The following is a 22,854-nucleotide window of genomic DNA, read 5'->3' on the forward strand; positions in this document are numbered from 1 at the left end:
CAGCAAGTCACATCAATATGTTGGTTTGAAGCCAGCCAACCACGCATACACGGAAAAAATATGTTAAGAAAGTGTGGAACAAAAAGCTGTCTGCTTTGAAAAACCTTTCTTTATAGAAAAAAAAACAACAACCAAACCCATAGTTCTTCAATGTCTAATCTAAATAAAACTAAAGGAAAGAATACATTTTTGTTCATTCTCTAGCATGGCACACTCATGAGCAAGACTGCTGCACTTTCCTCTTCTGAGTTTCCATCTCAGAGACCCGATGGAGAGAGAAGCCAGACCAGACAGTTCTTCCCTCCAGGCAGGGGGAAGCTCACCAGACATCTTGTGGAGGCAGCTGCCTGTAAGTTCTTAGTTGACTTGAGAAAGTAAAGTTTCAAAGTACTTCTGGTACTTGTGATAGAGCCTTGGAAACCCTAGAAATAGGGTTTTTCAGTTTCACCTCCAGGGAATGAGTTTTTGACAAGCAACATGTTTAGATTGAAACTGACCTTATCTCTGTACCCAAAACAGCATCCAGACTTACAGGTTTGAATAGATCACTCTGCTGTTATCTATGTCTAGCATGACTGTTTTCTTACAGACAAAACTGGCTTTAATCTACATAACATGTACAGTCATCTCTTCTCTGCCCCATTTCCTTGGGGTGTGCAAAGCACACCTTGACAGTGCACCACTGAGCAGCAGCAGTGCTGCAACTCCCCACAGCTCTCTGCTAAGACTTCCTCACTACGGTTACAAGCACAGCTTAGAGACTCACACTAGATATTTCTATTTCACATGCTCCAGGGTAGCACATTAATGCTGCATGTGAAAGAGATGACAGGAAGCTGAAAGAACCCTTTGCAACAATAGATGACTTGAGATCAACCCGAAATATCAGCAGAGACAGTATAATAAGGAATATATGCATCTTCTATTCCTTCCCTCAAAGCTTGATATTTTTCCTTAGTAACTGAATTGGCAAAGCTAGACATTTATACTTGAAAGTGATTGAAATTTTGTTTTGATTCATAGTATGACATTTTTTCTTTAATTAAAAAAGCCTGTATTGTATGAGTACAATTATTCAAGAGAAAATTGTATTATGAAAATCTGGAGAAAAAGATAAAAGATATGAAGGCTGGTTCAGTTAAGTCTTCTTTCAGCTGTGCTTTACTGAGGAAACTTAACTTTTTAAAGCTAGCCTAGGGTAGCCTACGGCTTGCTTCGATTCAATTTGTGTTGTCTCTACATCGGCCCCCACAAAGCCACTCCATCACTCCCCTTCCTCAGCTGGACTAAAAGCTCATGGGTTGAGATAAGGCCAAGCAGAGATCCCTCACCAATTACCATCATGGGCAACGGAAGGTTGCTTCTCCCAGAAGCCACCTCTGAACTTGTAAGTGCTGGATATTCCAGCTTCAGTAATTACAGCTCTTTCTCCATAAGACAAGCGTGGATGTGCATATCTGTTTCTCCCTGCGGTCTGTGCTAGTAGGTCCTTTACACAGAAGTGTTAAGCTCTCTCTCAGCAGCAAAGCTGGGACATCAGCTTCATGTTCCTTTCTTTTGGAGGACGGGGAGAAAAGTACAACAAAGTTCCCCCACTACCAAAGCCTCGCTGTGCAAATCCAATGCATTTTTTGTAGAGGATAATTCTGCGTTTTCTTTGAATTGACTTTCTGCATTTTTTCTGGCAAAATAAGTGTTTTTCATTTCCCCCCCAGACCACATAAGCAAATAGGCTGCCAAGTTTCATTCTCACTGTTTTTTTTTTCTTTGACAGACTCTTTGGCTGGGCTAATTTGCCTGGCTTTTCTGTCAATAATGTATTCAACTCTTCTTCCTGGCATCTTAGCAAGTGAAGCAGCAGCTAACAAAACAGCTGATCTGCTAGCCATCTACATTTTCATTCAGTGCAGGCATAAATTATTCATTCACATATAAAGTTTTGATGGCAGTAACATAGCAGAGGTGATGAAGTATGCCCACAATGCTTCTATTTACATGTGACAAACATTAAACACATTTGCAGATCCCAATTTTCTAACTTACAATGAAGTACATCATTGAGAAAATATGCATATGGATATATTTCTCTCCTCTCTATATCAGAAATCATATTGGCAATTTTTCAAAGACCAGTGTTATCAATTAGAATGGAATCACTTCTTAGTATTGCACCTTCTCATATCTTTCTTTTCTAACTTCTGTGGTTTTCACCAAGAATCATCTTAGTATGGGATATATATGAAAAAATAGAAATTATGCCAAAAAAATGGGAGAGTGCCTGCCAGCTGAAAAAGTGTATAAGCAATAAATAACTATCCTGTCATAGAGGGCACAGATCCAAAAGACCAAAAACACTGACCATTATACTGCAATCAAGAATGAACTCCAAAGCAACTAACAGCAGGGAGAAAGTTCATCTGTTAACTCTGTTTGCTAACATGTCTCTATAAAGGCAGGTGGAAAATCAGGCTGCTTGGATGATGACCCTTAATAAAGTCAATTAGGGATGTCACATATTCAGTTCTGCAAATGCTGAGCAGGAAGTAGTCCCCACCTCAAGACTTTCTCAGCCCTTCCTAACGCAGCACTGCTGGACCCTAGCCTACAGATGCCTGTGAGAAACGCAGCAAATCGACAGATACAAACATCAATTTACACTCACAAATGGTAGTTCTGGGGAAAAGATTGAAGTTATTCCCTGACAGAGGACAGACTCACCTTGAGCTGACTCCGAGGCTGAAGTCAGTGGGCTGGAAGTGAACAGAAACGCAGCCGGTGGGTGAGGGTCCTCCTGGCAGGATGGACTCACCATACCCAGTGATGCAGCACAGCCCTGGCTCCTCCCAGTCTGACAATAAAGGCTGCTACAGAAGACCCAGGGCAATGAGATGCATTTAACTCCATCCTTTGATAAGGGAGAACCAAGTTTACCTAAACTAGGGTTGCTATTTGTCCAGTCTGCTCATAAAAATGTTCAGATCTGCTCTGATTCGTACCAGTGCTTTACTGCACCTACTGTCAGAAAACCTTTACTAGTATCTGATGCAAAAACAACTGAAGATTTAAATCTCCCCACAATATTTCCTTTTTAAGACCATCTTCTGGACTCTCTTCAATTTCCTAGAAATCCTAAAACGGAACACTTCTTAACTTAAGCTTTTTCAGCTCCAAATGAAACAGAAAAGACCCTGCTGTCAATTTACTGAAATTCTCATCTGAACAAGAGTGTGCTATGGCAGAAATGAAGAAGTAATTTTATGTCTCTGGCTCCTGGAACTCAGCATCTTCTGTTTAACTTGAAATGCTGGATTCCCAGAAACCATTTGTGCTGCACATTAAAAAAAAAACAAAAAAAAACCACAAAAACCAAAAAACCAGAACAAATTGGAGAAGACACAGAGGAAATCGTATCATAGAATCATAGAATAGCTAGGGTTGGAAAAGACCTCAAGATCATCCAGCTCCAACCCCTTTTCCATGGGCAGGGGCACCTCACACTAAACCATGTCACCCAAGGCTTTGTCCAACCTGGTCTTTAACACTGCCAGGGATGGAGCATTCACAACCTCCCTGGGCAACCCATTCCAGTGCCTCACCACCCTAACAGGAAAGAATTTCCTCCTTATATCCAATCTAAACTTCCCCTGTTTAAGTTTGAACCCGTTACCGCTTGTCCTGTCACTACAGTCCCTAATGAAGAGTCCATCCCCAGCATCCCTATAGCCCCCTTCAGATACTGGAAGGCTGCTATGAGGCCTCCATGCAGCCTTCTCTTCTCCAGGCTGAACAGCCCCAACTTTCTCAGCCTATCTTCATACAGGAGGTGCTCCAGTCCCCTGATCATCCTCGTGGCCCTCCTCTGAACTTGTTCCAACAGTTCCATGTCTTCTTTATGTTAGGGACACCAGAACTGCACACAATACTCCAGGTGAGGTCTCATGAGATCAGAATAAAGGGGTGGGATCACCTCCTTCAACCTGCTGGTCACACTCCTTTTGATGCAGCCCAGGATACTGTTGGGTTTCTGGGCTGCAAGCACACACTGAAGCCGGCTCATGTTCATTTTCTCATCAGCCAACACCCCCAAGTCCTTCTCTGCAGGGCTGCTCTGAATCTCTTCTCTGCCCAACCTGTAGCTGTGCCTGGGATTGCTCTGACCCAGGTGTAGAACCTTGCACCTGACACTGTTAAACTTCATGAGGCTGGCATCAGCCCACCTCACAAGCGTGTCAAGGTCCCTCTGGATGGCATTCCTATGTACAGATTATCACCTGTTTAATACACCACTGTGTTAATGTCAAAAGCCTTGTTGTCCAGCCAAGCACATTGTAATACTAAGACTCAGTGTGTCCTGGATTGAGAGCAAGTCCTGCTCATAACTGAGTAGTGAAAAGCATTACGGATTGCTCAGAATGAGAAGTCATGCCATGAAAAATACCATAGGAGATCTGGGATGCTTTTACATACAGCAAAGGGCCTTCTAGAGCGGGCATAAGACAGGAAAACAAGAGTCTCAAACTGAAGTGATAGCCAAAGCTGCTTTAGAAAAAACGGATAAAATGAACTGAAGATTGGCAGAATCAGCTAGCAGTAGATAACACTAATGAAAAACAGGTCAGCAGAGAAAGCTGGGCCTCCCAACTTCCAACAGGTCTTTGATTCAGTCACTGATGATATAATAAATGCAGTCCTATGTTCCTAAATTCTCAAGGCAAAACCCCCCAAACAATAGAGGATAGTCTGGTAAAGGATAGGAAGCTAAGGACAGGAATAAACTGGCCAGTTTTCTTAGGGAAACAGGACATTGAATAGGACATCGTAGTAGGGTATCAGCGTTTGTGCTGAGGCATCTCTTGTGCATAACAAAGAAGGGTTAACAGTGAAGTAACAAATTTTTCATTGATCAATAAGAGCAGGTAAGAAATCTGACCTGAAGCAGTTACAGAAGGACCTAATGCTGCTTAGGCAATAAAACACTGGAAGAAAGTCAGCGCTAGTAAATGCACAGGTCCCTGTAACAGGCTACTCTGGATGACAAAGGTGTAACTGAGTTTAAAAAAAATAAACAATAAATCCCCAAATAATAATAATAATTAAAATAATAAAAAGGTATATTCCTAGAAAAAGGTCTATTGAGGGCTATCAAATACAGATACAGAAGCGATATCTGGCTCAGGAAATTGGTAAGCTGAAGAACATCAGAAGCTGAGAGGACACTGGAGGAGAAGCTACACTTAAGCCTGTCCCCAGTTTTCCCTAGCAGAGGTGGATGGTGCTCATCTCTCAAAAAGGCCTTAATGTAGTAGTCCATACTTCTACATATGACACAATGTCATTTGCACAGGATCTAAATGTTTTAAACTACTGCTTCGTTGCTACAACACAGGAAAGCCTATGTTAATAACAAGACATTTTTACAGTTTACATTTTTCTCACATTTTCTTTTCTATATCAAATGTTCTCATTCCTGTACAGCTTGACTGCATGCACAGAAATTATGCTCAGCAGATTTTAGCACAGACCTCAAAGACGCATACACGAACAGAAACACATTTAAGTTCCACAAATGCCACATCATCTTGAAGCTAGCATTACATCGGTTTTAGTAGGGGCTCATAAAAGATAGTTTTAACAATACAAAGTTTATAAGATGCCTACTAAAACAAGTATTAGAGTTCTGACTGTCAAAGATGTCACCAGAGGGAAGCAATCCATGAAGCAAAAGAAAATTAATTTTACTGGCAACGAGTATTAAATACTATTGCTTTCATATAACCCATCAAGACAGAGGCAAAACAAGACAGTTCATTCCATTTGCATGTGTTTTTACAGAACTTCATGTGACAAGAATTAGGGAGGCAAATGCTTACTTTCTTCAAAATAAAGCTTTAAACTAAAAGATTATATACATGGATAAGGAAGATATGCCACAGTATTCAACCTAGTTGATTCTATGCTTCTATATCTCAAAAAAATAAATATTGCAGATTTCAGGAAAGCAACATTTTTTTAAGTCATTAATCTTCTCTCATCTGCAGATGATGAGCAATATTTCCACTAAATAAAATGAACACTAGCTAGCTGATGCCCTTAAAAAGTTTTATTTCAAGATACTGCTCAGTTATAGCTTACATGATTTGCTGTCATGAATTCAAACGATACACTTCCATTTCAGTGATGCTGAAGAGAGAGGGATCGTATCCAACAGCTCGTGATGTGTACCTGAAATAATCCAGTCACACCAAGTACACTGCCTAGCAAAAGAAGAAAAAAAAACCAACCCTGCTGCTGACCTCTTCATTGAAGAAAATACATGATGATTGTCATGTAGTGCGGGTTACAAATCTATTTGGTTTTACCCATTTTTTAAAGTTAGATGATAAATCTAAAAGCACAGTACTGAGTTTAAAAAAACAACCCTAGCTTTCTCATAGCAGCAAGGTCTGAGTGTTTGCTATGCCTTCTTAACCTACACATTTGTGTGGCACTTCACCACAAGCCTCCTGAATGTTGACAGAAGAGCTAGAAATGCAGCTTGTGTTCTAATTCTGATTTCTTATCAGCCTTTTACGTGGCAGTTGACTGACTTTTAATCTCTCCATGTTTCAGGGCTGAAGTGTAAAAGGAGCTGCAGAGCAGAGAAGAATACCACACTACTTCTGCACGTGGCTTCACTGCTGCTGCAACTGAGGATGGTTTCTGCTCTGCTGCCCCTATCTAATTTCCTCAGCTATAATCTTTCCCCTGCTGAACAGCTTTTCTGGAAAATTACTAATACTTTGCATCATTCATAGCACTGCCATTCCGAACAGCAGCCACAAAATGGAACAGACATATTGATTCCACATTTTTGTTTGACAATACTATCATTGTCAAACATTGACCTCATAGCAGCTTTCCAGTATCTGAAGGGGGCCTACAGGGATGCCGGGGAGGGACTCTTCATTAGGGCCTGTAGTGACAGAACAAGGGGTAACGGGTTAAAACTTAAACAGGGGAAGTTTAGACTGGATATAAGGAAGAAATTCTTTCCTGTTAGGGTGGTGAGGCACTGGAACGGGCTGCCCAAGGAAGTTGTGAATGCTCCATCCCTGGCAGTGTTCAAGGCCAGGTTGGACAGAGCCTTGGGTGGCATGGTTTGGTGTGAGGTGTCCCTGCCCATGGCAAGGGGGGATGGAACTATATGATCTTAAGGTCCTTTCCAACCCTAACTATTCTATGATTCTATTATTGTATTCACAATTCCAGATATTTAAAAACTAAAATTACAAGGTTTAGAGGCATAATTAATGTTCCTACTTGCCTCTCTTTTTTTAATTATTTTTGAACCTTAAATCATCTGCTTAAGTTCTTGTCTACAACTATGAACAACAAACCCATGCCTCCTTCCCCAGAATCTCTCAATCCCCTCATGTCAGGCAGTACAGTTTCAAAAAGTACAGCAGGTAACACAATCAATAATAAAATCATGTAAGTTAGTAACTCTGCCAGAAGGAGAGGAAAAGTGTAAAATCTGCCTTTTTTCTTTCTGTTTATCAAAGGCAAAGAAGTTCTTTACTTTGAGGGTGGTGAGGCACTGGAATGCGTTGGCCAAAGCAGTTGTCAATGCTCCATCCCTGGCAGTGTTCAAGGCCAGGTTGGACAGAGCCTTCAGTGACATGGTTTAGTGTGAGGTGTTCCTGCCCATGGCAAGGGGGTTGGAACTTGATGATCTTACGGTCCTTTCTAACCTTAAGTATTCCATGATTCTATGACATCATCCCTTTGGATTACATTCTGAAGAAATTTATTTTCTTCAAACACTGATGAGCACTTTTAATTTTTCCTTTTAAAGAGAACAGAAAATTACTTTCTAAAAAGAAAAAAAAAAAGTCTCATTTAGCAATCCATATTCACCATGGAAAGTTTCCTATTTGCCACTGGTTAGTGGATTTTTCCCCAAGAAAAAGGAAATTACTCTTGACAAGCTTCAGTTATGAATAGTGGCTGGCTTTGCTTGGATCAGAGTTAACAGGAAAAGGTTGTGTTCAAGGTAACCTGAATAGACTGGGTTTCAATAACTCACTGAGCAATAGGCAGCTCTGCTAAAACAATGGCAGTCCATTTTCAAGAGTTCAGAACAACAAATAACCAGCTTTTGTTGGTTTTTTTTTGGGTGTTGTATTTCTGATTTTATGTAAAGCAAATATAGTTAACAATGGATAGAGGAGCTTGAAAATACCAGTCAACAAGAAAATGAATCCTGCATTTACTTCAAAGGAGAATTTCCCTACATTGGGAATTCCCTACATGGGGAAGGCATTTTCTCAGCTGACACAGAAGGCCTATTGCTTATTCTGAAAGATGAAATTACCTTTCCATTACTTTTTCAAGACAGGCCCCCTCCACGCCTCTGTGATAGTTCATGACCATGGAACCTCATAAGCCAGCTGGTGAGAGGCACATGTATGTTTGAGTAAGGTTATTTAACTGTAAATAGTCATCTTAAGGAAAAGAAAACATAAAAAAGAATGAATTTGAAACAGTTCATTTCTTTCTTTACATAAGGTTGAATTATAGTAACAACAAAAATATGAGTTCCTGGCAGCAATACCTTGCCTTACTTGACTGACTGACTATAAGGAAACAACAGTCAAATGCCTCAAACACCTAGGACATGAGCCTGAGTGCTCACCACAAAGGAGCAGCCTGTGCTCCAACAGGACCCAGAGTCTGTAAGATCTAGAATGAACTAAGTCTTGAGTACGCCTGGCCACTGAGGGTCCCTTTTTCTGCAACATGCCATCCTGCTTCCACGTGGTTTCAACATAAACTATTTCAGAGCATTAAAAATAAAGATTTCAGAGGCGTGACCCAGTCATTCTGCAGCCAACAGAAGAGTCCATACTGCCACCGAAGAATTACATGATAGGAAAATATTCTGCTGACAATAAACACCTAAATCCCAGGACAGCTTTGGATACTTTTATGAAACTTGGCTATCCCTCACCACGTCATGCACGTGCCTCAGGCAGGTGGTTCTCCTAATCCTACCACCCTGAATTCTCCCTGCCACCTACCACCTCAAAGCATCAGCCTTGCTTCGGCCAGTAAGTTTCAGAGATCAGGATTTCAGTTTATTTCACTTTGGTGGCAGTGCTGAGAGCCAGAAAACTTACGTATAAACCACAAAAAGGATGATGACAGAAAAGGAACAAAACAGGCTAATAAATTCAGGTTTATTCTCATGGGTTGTCAGCTCCTTCAGGTTCTGACACCTACAAAGCAAAGTGAGTATCTGACTGCTTGAAATTACATTATCATGCCACAGCCTGAACATGTTCAATATACAGGCAGTAACAGGAGGGCTGCCTCTTTCTGCCCTTCCTCTACCAAGAGGACTAAAAGGTTCTGCAGTTTCCTTCCCCATTACACTGCCAATAAAATAGTTTTCATTTAAAGTGGTTAGAGCATAAAGCAACCAGGAAACAAGTCTACTTCTAGCAAGCAGTGTACTTAGGAGGGAATTTAGTAGGGTTTTCTAGGGAAGGCTACATCAATTTCTTTAGGCAAGACTTCCAAGGCATTTTTTAATTAAACAACACTAAACATTTCAAGAAGTCAGACTTCTAAATATAAAAACATATTTATTTTTAAAACAGAGTATTTGCTGGTCAATGTCCCTTCTCTGTTATTTAGGCCGCATATAAAATGTAACACTAAAAAGATTAATTTTAGAAATTATACTAACAGAAATGGAAACTGGGGGCATTCTTTTTCTTCTGAATGATAAAACACTGCTGTTCTAAACTCATTCTATTCCAACTTTAAACAAACAAAATATCAATAATTATTTTTCCATGATGACTACTAAAGACAACTCTCCAGCTTCACAACACACAAAATGTTGGACTATGCACTGAAGATTCACGCAGATTCTTTTGTTTCTATTACCTGCAATGGTTACTTGCCAGGTAGTATTTGTTAAGCCATCACTTACTGGGAACCATTTAAGTGTTGTCTCTTTAGATGTGTCTTCTTGCTCCTTTAACATTAACAAAATACAACAGGAGGCTGTATTTTATGGAGACTGACAGAAATTATCAAGAAACCTGAAACTCATCCATACTGAAATTACTGTACATAGAAAATGTACCAGGATGTACCAGGAGACTTCTTCTTTCCAGAAAGCACTGAAGAAAATGTTTAAACCCACTATTTTTTTTTTTCCACATTTTTTGTTTTGGTACCTTTACTATTAGCAGTGCATAGTGTAAATTTGTAGATACATTTCACACTTTAAATGTATTCATCTCTTAGCTTTCAAAGACAGATTTGGTAATAGTCATGACAGTGTTAACAATTGAGAGCTTCAGCATCAGTTTGGAAATTATAAAAATTCATTTGATAGGCAGATCTGTAAGACAACAAAATCTTAGCCATTACAGCATAAACACAAAGAAGACTTGATTACTTTAAAGTCAAAATACAATAAATGCAACTGAATATGTCTATAATGGTAACTATCTTACATAAATTACCTAGTAGCAGAATTCATTTGCAAGCATGTAATTACAAAGTTTGCTTTTGAGTTACCCAGAGTAGTCCCTAATTTCAGAAAGTCGGTATGGGCTATGAGGAACACCTACTGTATGCACAGGACCCTATTCTGTACACTTACCTGATCTATATACTTACCAGAGATTTTCTGATAAAGAGATCTTGTCTTGGTAACTAGTGGCCTGTAACGGCTACATATTTACTCTTCAAGTACAATGGAGTATAATAGGATATTTCAGTTGGAAGGGACCTACAGTGATTATCTAGTCCAACTGCCGGACTGCTTCAGGGCTGACCAAAAGCTAACCCATATTATTAAGTGCACTGTCCAAATGCCTCTTAAACACTGACAGACCTGGGGCATAGACCACCTCTCTAGGAAGCCTGTTCCAGTGTTTGACCACCCTCTCTGTAAATAAACATTTCTTACAATGATTCCTTTTTGAATACATATAAACTGTTATCCACAATAATGTCAGCAATGACTTCCACAGCTTAATTACACATTATCCAAACCATCACATCGTTCTGCTTTTTCCTGGGTCTGGCAACTGCTCATCCCAGTTGGGATCTTGCACTGAAATCTAGGTCTTGCACTGAAACAGCCCACAAACAATCATCCTTGATGCAACTTTTCCATGCCTTCTGCAGACGTACCTTCTCATATCTTTTCCCCTGTTAACTTTTTCCTCATCTGAAAAGTCCTATCTTCATCATTCCTCATATGGGAATTACTTCATCCTTTCACTGTTGCTCCTACCCATTTCTGAGTATTTTCCAGTTCCTGAAAACCCATTTTGGGAATGGGAGGTCACAAATGTCAAATGAAGGAAGTGACATGCAGCCACCCTATGGATTTATACACAACAAGATTCTGTTTTGCTTTTTTTTTTTTCTCTGTTGTTTCTGATTTGCCTTTTTTTTTTTTTTTTGACTGCTACTGAGAACTAAGCTGATGCTATAGCAGAACCATTCACCGCACACACAAGACCTCAGTCCTGACAGGTAAGAGTCTGCTGAGAACACGTCATTTAATGTGTGAAATAAAGATGATCCTCCCTACTAAACCACCTTCCAGCCTTCGCTGAAGGCAAGGCTGGCTCTTATCTCTGGACTGCACAAGAACGCTTTTTTTCTGTTCTTATTTCCATCTCCAAAAGTATATCTCCTGAAAACATAACATGGACATACCCTCTTTTTGACATTAACACTGTGGTGTATTAAACAGGTGATGATCTGTACATAGGACCTTGACACGCTTGTGAAGTGGGCTGATGGCAACCTCATGAAGTTTAACCATGCCAAGTGTAAAGTCCTACACCTGGGTCGGAGCAATCCCAGGCACAGCCAAAGATTGGGCAGAGAAGAGATTCAGAGCAGCCCTGCGGAGAAGGACTTGGGGGTGTTGGTCGATGAGAAAATGAACATGAGCCGGCTGCAGTGTGCGCTTGCAGCCCAGAAAGCCAACCGTATCCTGGGCTGCATCAAAAGGAGTGTGACCAGCAGGTTAAAGGAGGTGATGCTGCCCCTCTACTCTGCTCTCATGAGACCTCACCTGGAGTACTGTGTGCAGTTCTGGTGTCCTCAACATAAAGAAGACATGGAACTGTTGGAACAAGTTCAGAGAAGGGCCACGAGGATGATCAGGGACTGGAGCACCTCCTGTATGAAGATTGGCTGAGAAAGTTGGGGCTGTTCAGCCTGGAGAAGAGAAGGCTGTGTGGAGACCTCAGAGCAGCCTTCCAGTATCTGAAGGGGCCTATAGGGATGCTGGGGAGGGACTCTTCATTAGGGACTGTAGTGGTAGGACAAGGGGTAATGGGTTAAAACTTAAACAGGGGAAGTTTAGATTGGATATAAGGAGGAAATTGTTTCCTGTTAGGGTGGTGAGGCACTGGAATAGGTTGCCCAGGGAAGTTGTGAATGCTCCATCCCTGGCAGTGTTCAAGGCCAGGCTGGATGAGGCCTTGGGTGATATGGTTTAGTGCAAGGTGTCCGTGTCTATGGCAGGGGGGTTGGAACTTGATGATCTTAAGGTCCTTTCCAACCCTAACTATTCTATGATTCTATGACTGTAGGTACTTAGCGTGTGGAACTCTTCTGATACTTGGCTTCTGGTTTCTAATATGGTTTCCTAGCATTTGCAACAGCCAGAAATTTTCAGACCAGTACAATATTACATGAAAAAATACCTCATGCTTTTACATTCTGAAGCAAAATATTGTCATTTTCCTGTCCCCTTCCTCCACAAATAGGAATGCAATACAGAATGGTGTAATGATATCACGACAAATAGTATCATTACAATAAAAGCATGGTGTAAATAAAATCCAGATCTTTTTATCTTTGCTATCAATATGTATTATGAATTACATGAAAGATTTTAGTGCTGCAATCTTAACCCATGGTATACTGCTTTATTTACTATGTGCAATTGACTCAGGCTAGTAAATGAAAACAGATTAGGAAGGCACATTTTCTTGCTCTCAAATAATTGCATAATGCTTCAATGTTTGGAACGCAGACTCCAGAGGGGGACATTCAAAAATATTGGTTTGCAAATTAAAGACACTGAAAAGCTAATGTCAACCATGAAAACATTTCCTTTAACACTACATACTATAAGTTGTTTAATCAGTCCCTCCTCCAGCTAAGGTCTGAATTGTCATTAACTCTGAGCTTCAATAAATTATTAATACAAAATGGGAGCATCTAAGGGAAAGATGGTGCTTTCGAACACACACAGCAGATGAAGGGTTCCAAAAAAGGCCCAGAAATGTTGCTGTGAAGAGTTAATGCAGCAAAAGGGAACAGCTGGGACTATTAAAAGCACTCATTAGAGGGAAGAAGCAGCAAACTGTTCTAACTGGGTCAGCTGACAGGTGGCTGTGCTTCAGCAGTGTCCTCCCGGCAGCTCAGTCCCATGCGCAGAGATTGATGCTACTGTGCGATCCTCAAGCCGCATCTACAGCTGCAAAGCTCAGGACACGGTGTGGGACACCAAATGGCCAATTCAAAGCTTCTCAGCACTGATATGTAACACAGGGAGCAAAATAAGTATGCATGGGGGTAAGTCAGGGAAACCAGGGTGTATAAAATGCTTAGTCTCTAACTACAGCTCAGAACCCAGTAACAGAAAAAATGTACTTTTTTATTTATATATTAAACTCCCTAATGTCTGGTATGCACTGCACTGGCACAGGCAAATCATTTTAACCTCTGCACACCTCAGATTTCCAACATAAACAATGTTAACCAAGTTCACCAGAATCTCCTTAAAAGTTCCAAGGTTCAATCAACAGACATACGTAGCCCCTTGTGAGGTCCGCAGGAGAAAAATCCCATCTAGAATGAACCTTCTGCTCCCCCTTGCACCAAACCTGCAGGCAGGCAACTCTCCCACTGCCCTTTTTATACAGAAAAATACTCAGGACAGTGACAGTCAGGAGATGGAGGCATGAGCTCCGTACCATGGTCTCTTCTGGAAGCCACATCCCTGGCAGACTGAAGAGGTGCAAGAAATGTAAGTCATGAAGGAGAAAGCTCCATGCGTTACTGCTGGTGACAATTCACAATACAATTAGCCATGGTTAAGTATTTCTATTTAAAGATAAAGACAGGAACCAAGACAGCTAGCTGCTGTCAGAAAACCAATGCAATTGATAAAAGCATATTTTTCATCATAGATAGAATTTTGGGGATATAAATAATAAAACTGGTTCGATGTATTTAGTGAATGTTCTTACGTTAATGAAAAAAAAGTCATATAAGGAAATTCTCAAAATTCAGGAGCACAAAACCACGTTCTATATGAGTTTAACAGTTTAACTATCCAGCTTTTTCTACAATTTTGTTTGAACTTTATGAAGTAACCTAAACATTGGTTTAAATACTTAGGAAGAAAAGACAAAAGAAAAGACAATCTTTGCCGGAGTGGTTCCTACTATAAGAAATCTGACTTGAAATTTCCCTGGTGTCCTTTGCCCTTCTTTGCAGTAATCCTAACACACTACTAACATACATGTTAACATTTAACTTAAGAGACAAAAAGACAGATGCTCCTTTATGGGATTACTTGCATGAGTAATCTTTAGCATAACTGAAGCTGGATATTGTTAGAATGTTTTTTATTTTTAGCTGAGAAAAGCATATTTATTTTCAGAGATGAAGTTGAAAGACTATGCTGAGCCTGACATAGATGCAGTGCAAACTTAACCACTAATCATAAAGAAAATCTGAAGTGGCCTATAGGAAGGTGACAAGTTCTTAATTTAATGAACAGTATTTTTTACAAAAAACCTCACTCTTCTGACAGATTACCTCAAAGATCTTTTGATCTTGTACTTGAGTGAGTTAGAAGCCATGCCATTTGTGAGCCTAACAGAGAGCAGAATCACATATAACCAATTTCCTGCAATTCAAGCAAGAATACACATCCCGTGCTGTTCCACATGTTCACTCAGCCTTAGCTGTCTTAGATCAAAGTTTCAGCAAGTATTAAGGAAAGCTGAAAAACCCATACATACTTTTTATATTTGACTTCTCACACTGCAGTTGTAGTAAATACTAGGTAATTGCTAACAAGCCTTCTGGAAAGGACAATTTTATATACAAACCTTTCAAATATTTATGGTAATCCCTCTATCAGGAGTGCTTCCCACCTTCTGCACTTTCAAGCCTTAAACTCAACCATCTGATGCATATTTTTCCTTTGCTTGGTACCAGCAGCACCCACAGCTGTGCTGATAAGGGGTAACTTGCTTTCTTGAAGCATATTTACTCCACTCCAACCTGAAACATATTTACTACGATAGCTTTAAATTAACTTTTGTGAATTTACCCTACAAGACCATAAGGTAGGGCGACTCTTGACACTGTTTTAGACCATCACCTCTCTGCCATATGCCATGCTAACATGTTGCCACTATTCATTTTGGGGAGCTCGGAAGTGATCTTTTTAGGTGACTGACAGTGACTCACTCCAGCAGAGAAAGCACTGGATCAGGGCAGGGAGCTGCCTGATCCTGGTGGAAAGTCTCACATTGCAGCAGCTGCCTCTGCTGTATCTGACTCATGAATAAAGGGCTTGTTTTCTATCCTGGCTTTCAATTAAATTTTGGTAAACACAGACATTTACCGAAACATTTAAATCAGTTTATCTGACTCCTAAATGAATGGTTGTTTTCTCTGGAATAGAATCAAAGCCTGAAGCTCTATTTAGAGAAAATTTCAAATGATCAGTGACCGATGGAAATTTCTGTCTCTGTTTCTGACCTTTGCAATGTCAGCAGTCCAAATATTCAAAGTTAAGAAAACAGCACCCAAGGTGCTACAAGACTTCCAAGTTTGTTGTTCTGTTTTTTCTCCAGCCCCCTTTTTTCCTTAAGGATCAGAACTGAGGGAAGAGAATGCCTCCGTTAAGGATATCACAACCTGATGGCCAAGCAGGAGCTCATCAGACACAAAACCAATCCATCTTGTAAATCTATAACCGCTGTCAACACGAGGCTTCTCAGACTCTTCAGCGATGCGATCAAGTTTGTGGAGCCATCAGCAGTTTTATATTTCCCTAGCCATTGATCTGAGGCATGATGGAAGAAGAAAAGTAAAAACTTCTCCAATCCTCCCCCTGCTTTCACATATCTGCTCACTGTCAGGCATACCTCACCCCAAATGACTCGGGTTTAATAACTTTGATCAATATAGAAACTATTTAATATGCTAAATCTAAGTTTACCCTTCAAATACTCCCCTGTGAAAATAAATGCCGTATGGTCCATTTTGCAATTAAAAAAAAAAAAAGAAAAGAAAAAATATTAGGGAAGAATTGCAAAAGGTATGAGGCCAGAAATCAGGCCAGTCATCGGTCCTATGCTAAAGGGCCATATCGGCTCATGCTCAGAGGTAAATCAGCTGCTTACCTTCTTCACAGCTAGAGCAGGCAACTGATCTAGCAGCTTCTGAAGCTACCATTCCACAAAATATATTACCTGAATTTTAAGATATATGCCAGCAGATTTCCTTACACCACTGAGGGGAAGAATAAAATGCAGTCATGCAATATATTACGTGGTTGGATAGCACAGCTTTTAAAAATGCTTAACATTCAGAGTAAGTGGCTTTTGTTAGAATTAATTTCTCTGGCAGTTGGTCTATACATTACTGTGACAGAAGCAAATGCCCTCTTCAAACAGTGCAAGTGACAGCCGAAGTCTGCCAAGGAGGAATGGAGGACAGATTCCACAAATGTTTCCAAGATTCTAATGCTGAATTACCAACAGAGAAGTTTAAAACAAAAAAGCAAAAATAGAATCATAGAATACCAGGTTGGAAGGACCTCAAGGATCATCTGATCCAAACTTTCTTGGCAAAGCATGACCTAGACTAAATGTCCCAGCACCCAGTCCAGCTGAATCTTAAAAGTGTTCAACATTGAGGAATCCACCACTTCCCTGGGGAGATTATTCCAATGGCTGATTGTTCTCATGGTGAACAATTTTCTTCTGGTGTCCAATCAGAATCTCCCCAGGAATAATTTGTGCCCATTACCCCTTGCCTTTCCCATGTGACTCCCTGAAAAAGACAGTCTCCATCCTTTTGTATCCACCCTTTAAATACTGGAACATGGTGATAAGGTCTCCCCTGAGCCTTCTTTTCTCTAGGCTAAACAAACCCATTTCTCTCAGCCTTTCTTCCTGGTGTAAGGAAGGCTTCCCAGTCCTTCGATCTTCGTGACACTTCTCTGGACCCTCTCCAGCCTGTCCACATCTTTTTTGTATAGCGGGGACAAAAACTGAACACAGTATTCCAGGTATGGCCTGACAAGCACTGAGCACAGTGGGATAATGACATCTTTATCTCTGTTGGTGATGCCCTTGTTAATGAGACCCAGCATCTTGCTGGATTTCTTTGCTTCAGCTTTACATCGTTTACTCTTACTGAGCTTATTGTCCACCAGGATATTCAGTTCCCTTTGCACCGAGCTGCTCCCCAGCCGGGCAGATCTCAGCCTGTACTGCACTCTTGGATAGATTTATAAAGTAGTTTTGATAAAGGATGCTGATGGTGCCTCAGACCGACAAACTGTCTTTTAAAGAAAATGACTACTGACCTCAGGCGACCACTTTTTATTTCCCTTTCACTGTATGTGCACATACATGCATGGGCATATAAGCAATTTCTTAAAGAACATCACAACAAAAATGCAAGGTGATTTCTTTCTATTAACTTTTAAACCAACACAAACGACAGGAATTAGATCTATGCATTTCAGTTCTGCTTGAAGTAGAATTTCAGTGGCTTTACATGCCACATCTTAAACTGCACAGGCAGTACTGTATTAATCAAGCTTTTACAGAGTCACTCAGTCATGAGAAGTGTCAATCACTGAATGCTCCACTTCGAATGAGAAGTAGAGGCACTTAGAGTGAAGTACGTACTGTACAACTCCCTTTCAATGTTTTCAACATAGAAAATATGACCGCACTAGCAAAATAATAATGCAGTAAAAACCCACCACACATTCACTTCTGCAGCCCTCTGTCCCACTCGCTGATGACAGAAGAAAAGTCCATGTATGAAGCATGCAAAGCTTTGGGGCTGCCTTCCAACTGCACATGAGCATGTGAAAACCTGCTCAGATTACACAGGGACTTCTTCAGTATCTCTAGACATATAGCAAATAAAACCCCCTTTACAACATTACTGAAAGGAGTTTGTATAGCAGATATCACTGAAGTTTAAGGCTATAGCTATACACACACATCCAACCCCCACCCCCTTTCAGTTATACATAACCTATAAGCTTACCTGTTCATGGGGCTTTGCATGACAGACAACAGTAGTAAAGTAAAAAATATATCAGCATAGCCCTGTCATATAAAAAAAAAAACAAACCCCAGCCTTCCTTGGATCCATCTGACCCCAGCTAGAACGAAAATGTGTTGCATGGCAGTCATTCAGAGCTGTGCTCTCTACAGCTCATCCACACCACATCTTGCACTCTACTGCCCCTCCAAAACGTCGTCAAAACTTCCTCTCTTATCTAAAACACACAGCTCTCTCTGGTTTTGATGTCTGGCCTGCAACATCTCATAGCAGACCATCAAGCTGTCCTGTCACTGCTGCGTCACTGAACCTTCTGCAGGTTCAAGTGTGGCTGAAGGCTGAGTCCAATCAAACTGGATCTTCGTTATAAAGAGGGTAAGAATTAATTCCAACATTTTGTTGTCTTAGTAAGGTTTTGGTGCATGCAAAAAGACTACTATTAAACACACTGACTACCTCTCTAGCTTCTGTGTTTCTCATTCAGCATTTATAGAGTACCTACTGCCACAGGACCTTGGTCTGTGACAATGGCTGGATAGGTGTTATGACAGTTCAGCAGTTACACAAAATTAAAACTTAAGAACAGCTCATCCAGCATTACTGCCTCCTTCTTAATACAAAAAAAGGCAACAAAACCAAACCAAGAACTGGGATCAGAGCCCTAGTATAAAAACATGATGCTCAACTTACTAGCAAGAGCATTAGAGGCTTGGACTCTCTAAATTGCTCTATTTCCCAAATCTCCTCTGAAGCCGCAGTGTTACAGGCATAGTTGAAACCTAAAAATCTGTCTGAATATTCACAGTGATAAATAGGCAGAATTACTATGCCTAACCACTATATAACGAGTGTAAATTCAACTCGGTGAAAGGACCATTGAATAGTGGCAACCTGCGACTTCTGGTCAGCTTATACAAGATCAAACCAAATCACTGAATTCCCACTAAAGCTGAACAAAAATGAAGGACCAGGCAAGAAAAAGACAGAGGAAAAAAAATGCAAGATGCTTCAATCTCCCATGTTTTCAAGCATCTTAATATCAGCATTACGTGATGATGGGAAATTGTCAATAAAAGCCTTTTATTTAAACATACCAGATATCTTTCCTCCTGCCTCATGCTGGGGGTACGGATCATGTGATTCTGTTCTCCTCTCCAGTCTCCAAAACGTCGAAAAAAATAATTGGATAAAAATCGATTGACAGGATCTCTAATGATATTGATGTACACTGGTTGGTCTCCTCCAAACCTGGCGGGAAGAAAAACAGGTCAATCTCACCAGAAGATTTCACACTGGCACACGTATCCACCTCTTATCTGAATGTCTTCTGATTACTCCCTACACAAGCTCAGAGCTGTCACAAGATTAGAACAGAAACTGAGAGGCTTACCAGTAGTTACCAAAACTTTGTGAAAGCATGCAAGAACTCTTTCAGATGAACAGTAAATATGGTGTCACATTAAGCTATGTGTGTAGTACAGAAATTTTCATTTAAGACCATTTTTTGCACTGTGTCAACAGATCAGCCTCTTGAGTTTTCTCCTTGATGTTTTCAGATGAAGAACCTTCTGCAGCTCAGTCCAGGAATGGGTACTTTTGGTCAACGCATTTCTCATCTAGGAAGTTATGTCAGAGCACGCAATGCCTAACACAAACTGCCCTAAGGCAGCCTTGGATCACCTTCACCTGTACAGCAAGTGCAAAGGATTTTGCAACATTCAAGATTATCTGAGAAGTCTTCCTTTGGATGAACTGACAGATATGTATGATATTTCCACCTTTATATTTGCTGGAACTTGTGCAGACCTTCCTCCCCTTACTCCCAGCATGCACCACCAGCTGGATTTGAGGTTATTTTGTGGTTATGCATCACCTTATCCTTGTACTGTTCTACATAAAGGTGTTTTTTTGGAAGTCAATATAAAAATGTGCTTCAAAAAAGAAATTATGCATCTATTTCAAGTACAAGCAAGCCCAAGGAAAAGAAAAAGATAAAACCAGGTGTGACCAGGCTCCGCACAAAAGCAAACTGCAGCACAGGTACCTGCAATTCAGATATGAAAAGATAAACCAGAGCAATCTCATCAGTCTGACTATACCCTCTTGTACACCTCATTTTGGTAATTTACGACAAACATTTTCTGTTTAACAGGTAGGATAAAAAGAGACGAACAGAGTGAAAAGGAGCTTGAGGAGGCTTGTGATTATACTGTATTTTCACAGTACTAAAAATACTTTAACTGCATATTTTGTATCAATACACAGCATCAGAAGAATGGGGAAAAAAATGAAAGTTGCTTACTCTCTTCTGTGGTCAAAACCGACAATGGACATTTATGCTATGGACAATTATGAACTACAGCTGTTGGGAGAGATAAAGAACAAAATAAAACCTTTTTGGATTAAGAATTTCATAGGATAAATTCTTGGAATTTGCCTAAGAAAATGAATTATATTTCTCCCTTCTGTTTCCCCAATCAGGAGGATAATTCTTAAGCACTAGCTTGTGGTTTAAGTTCGGGAGCTTAAGGACATAGCCACGTTTAATGATTTAAATGCTGTTCTGATGATTTTATGAGTCACAATTTATATATTTTCCTTCAAAATGTAAAATATTAGATGAGAAGAGAGAAGACTGAAGACACTCTTTATATTAAAAAAAAAAAAACCACACCAAAACCCTCTTGGCTTCTCTACATCTTTTGAGGCAGATGAATAATTGAATATGTATAACAAAAGATCAGGTCTCCTCATAAGTATTAAATAGCCAGTAAAATTGTTAAAAATATGAGTTCTAGTAAAAGACAAAAGAAAAAAAATCCTACAGTTTCAAGTCGAGTTTTAGTCTGCATGATTCCCCAGACCACTAAGTAGAGTCTGCAGAGGCTAGTCTCATGAATAATGATGCATATCAATAATTTCATTGACCTCAGTGTTGCAGGATCATTGCCATAATTTGAAATTGCATAGACAGCATAAAACTTTAAACCAATCCAATTAAAAAGGCAGATGCTCCTTTCTTCCTGATTAGTACATAGCACAGTTTGGACATGGGTGTGCGAGGGAAGTATCCTAAATTCAGGACCCTGAACTCTTTGAGTTTATTTTTGCTGGTTTTCATCATTATACAGAAATAAAACCTACATTAAAGAAAGGCATTCCTGTAAATACCATAGGAAACGAGGCCATGAAGCTTTGACAATATTTATTCAAGCTGAAAGCTATTGGTGAATGCCATGGCTGGTAGCCATGAAAACTGTATTTTTCAATTGAAACTGCTGGCAAGAAGAGGTTCCACCTAAATTACCAAACACATTATCTTCCTATTGCTTGATGAAGATCAGCAATAATCTAAAGACAGAAGAGAGTGAAGTACAAAGAAAAGGGGAAGCAATGAAGACAGCAAGAAGCGATGACAGCAGCAAGTTGTCTTAAGATACATAAAGATTACAATATCCAGAGAGGCAAAGAGATATCCTGCCCCAGGGTTTGTAGAGAACACTAAGCTTAAATGCCTGTCTGGAGAGACAAAAATCAGAAGCAGACAGCTATTAGTTGTCTAGATAGAAATACTCAACACATATTGTCTTTTCTGAAGTGAAAGGAGGGGTCATATTGCATAACCAGCCCACTAAAGTGTCAGCCTTTGCTGGTAAGGTCATGTCCCTGAACATGTGAACTGCAAATTCACCACCAACAACTCTGAGAACAGGCACATGCAAGCTTGTCTGCTCCAGGAAGGCAGCTCAGATGGGAGGTCACTCTTTCAAAAAAAGCTACAGAGGAACTTCTTATTTCTGAAATGAAGAGTGTGTCCCCCTCAAAACACAGGGCAGCTCGAATGTCTGATTTCCTGCACTCTGTAACCAGCCTGGTATATAGCCTGGAGCTTCAGTTGCTCCATCAGGCAACAAGCAGGGAGTTTTGAGAGAAATTAAGTCTGTTCTGGCTCTTACTCAAATCTGTATTTTTTTTCCTTTTTTTTTCTTTTTTTTTTTTTTGTTTTTTTAAGCATGGTTTTTAGTACTTCAAATTCCAACTGTTTGTTTCTATGGAGTACACTGAGACTTTTTTATGGAAGCTAAGCAGCACTTGCATGGCATAAAAAATCCTCCTGGTTAAAAAAAACCTCTGAAATCAATAACCTTAAGCTATTTAGAGAGATAAAAGGGCAAATCAATGCTCCATTTGTTCAAGTATGTTCAGCATATTTTTAGGTACCTATCAATCACAACATATTAAATATTACTTAGCTTTCCAGAGTGAAACTTCTCAAATTAACAACACCCACATGAAAGTGCTCTTGAAAATAACACATTGTGCTCTCATGATACATCATGTCACCTTATTTATACTCAGATACCTATTGTGAAGGATTCAAAAAGGGATGTGATCATATTTTTCTAGGCCTGAGCAGAATGCTTACCTTCTCTGAGTGGGATCAAGACTTCATTCTGCATGATAAATGTACCTGATCATTCTCATGTC

The 22,854-nt window shown here is 40.1% G+C and overlaps 1 protein-coding gene across 1 annotated transcript in view; it reads right to left on the bottom strand.

The window, feature by feature from the left end:
- The window catches only part of UST (uronyl 2-sulfotransferase), a 159,509-nt gene that overhangs the window by 39,763 nt on the left and 96,892 nt on the right, over nucleotides 1-22,854 (bottom strand). Inside the window, exon 5 of the mRNA XM_061378795.1 lies at nucleotides 19,461-19,614. Coding sequence (XP_061234779.1) covers nucleotides 19,461-19,614 — 154 coding nt within the window. The remainder of the gene's footprint in view (nucleotides 1-19,460; nucleotides 19,615-22,854) is intronic.

Source organism: Neopsephotus bourkii, unplaced genomic scaffold (assembly GCF_033783945.1).
Source record: "Neopsephotus bourkii isolate Nb327-2 ecotype Australia unplaced genomic scaffold, CSIRO-AGI_Nbou_v1 NB_1767, whole genome shotgun sequence".
Taxonomy (NCBI): Eukaryota; Metazoa; Chordata; class Aves; order Psittaciformes; family Psittacidae; genus Neopsephotus; species Neopsephotus bourkii.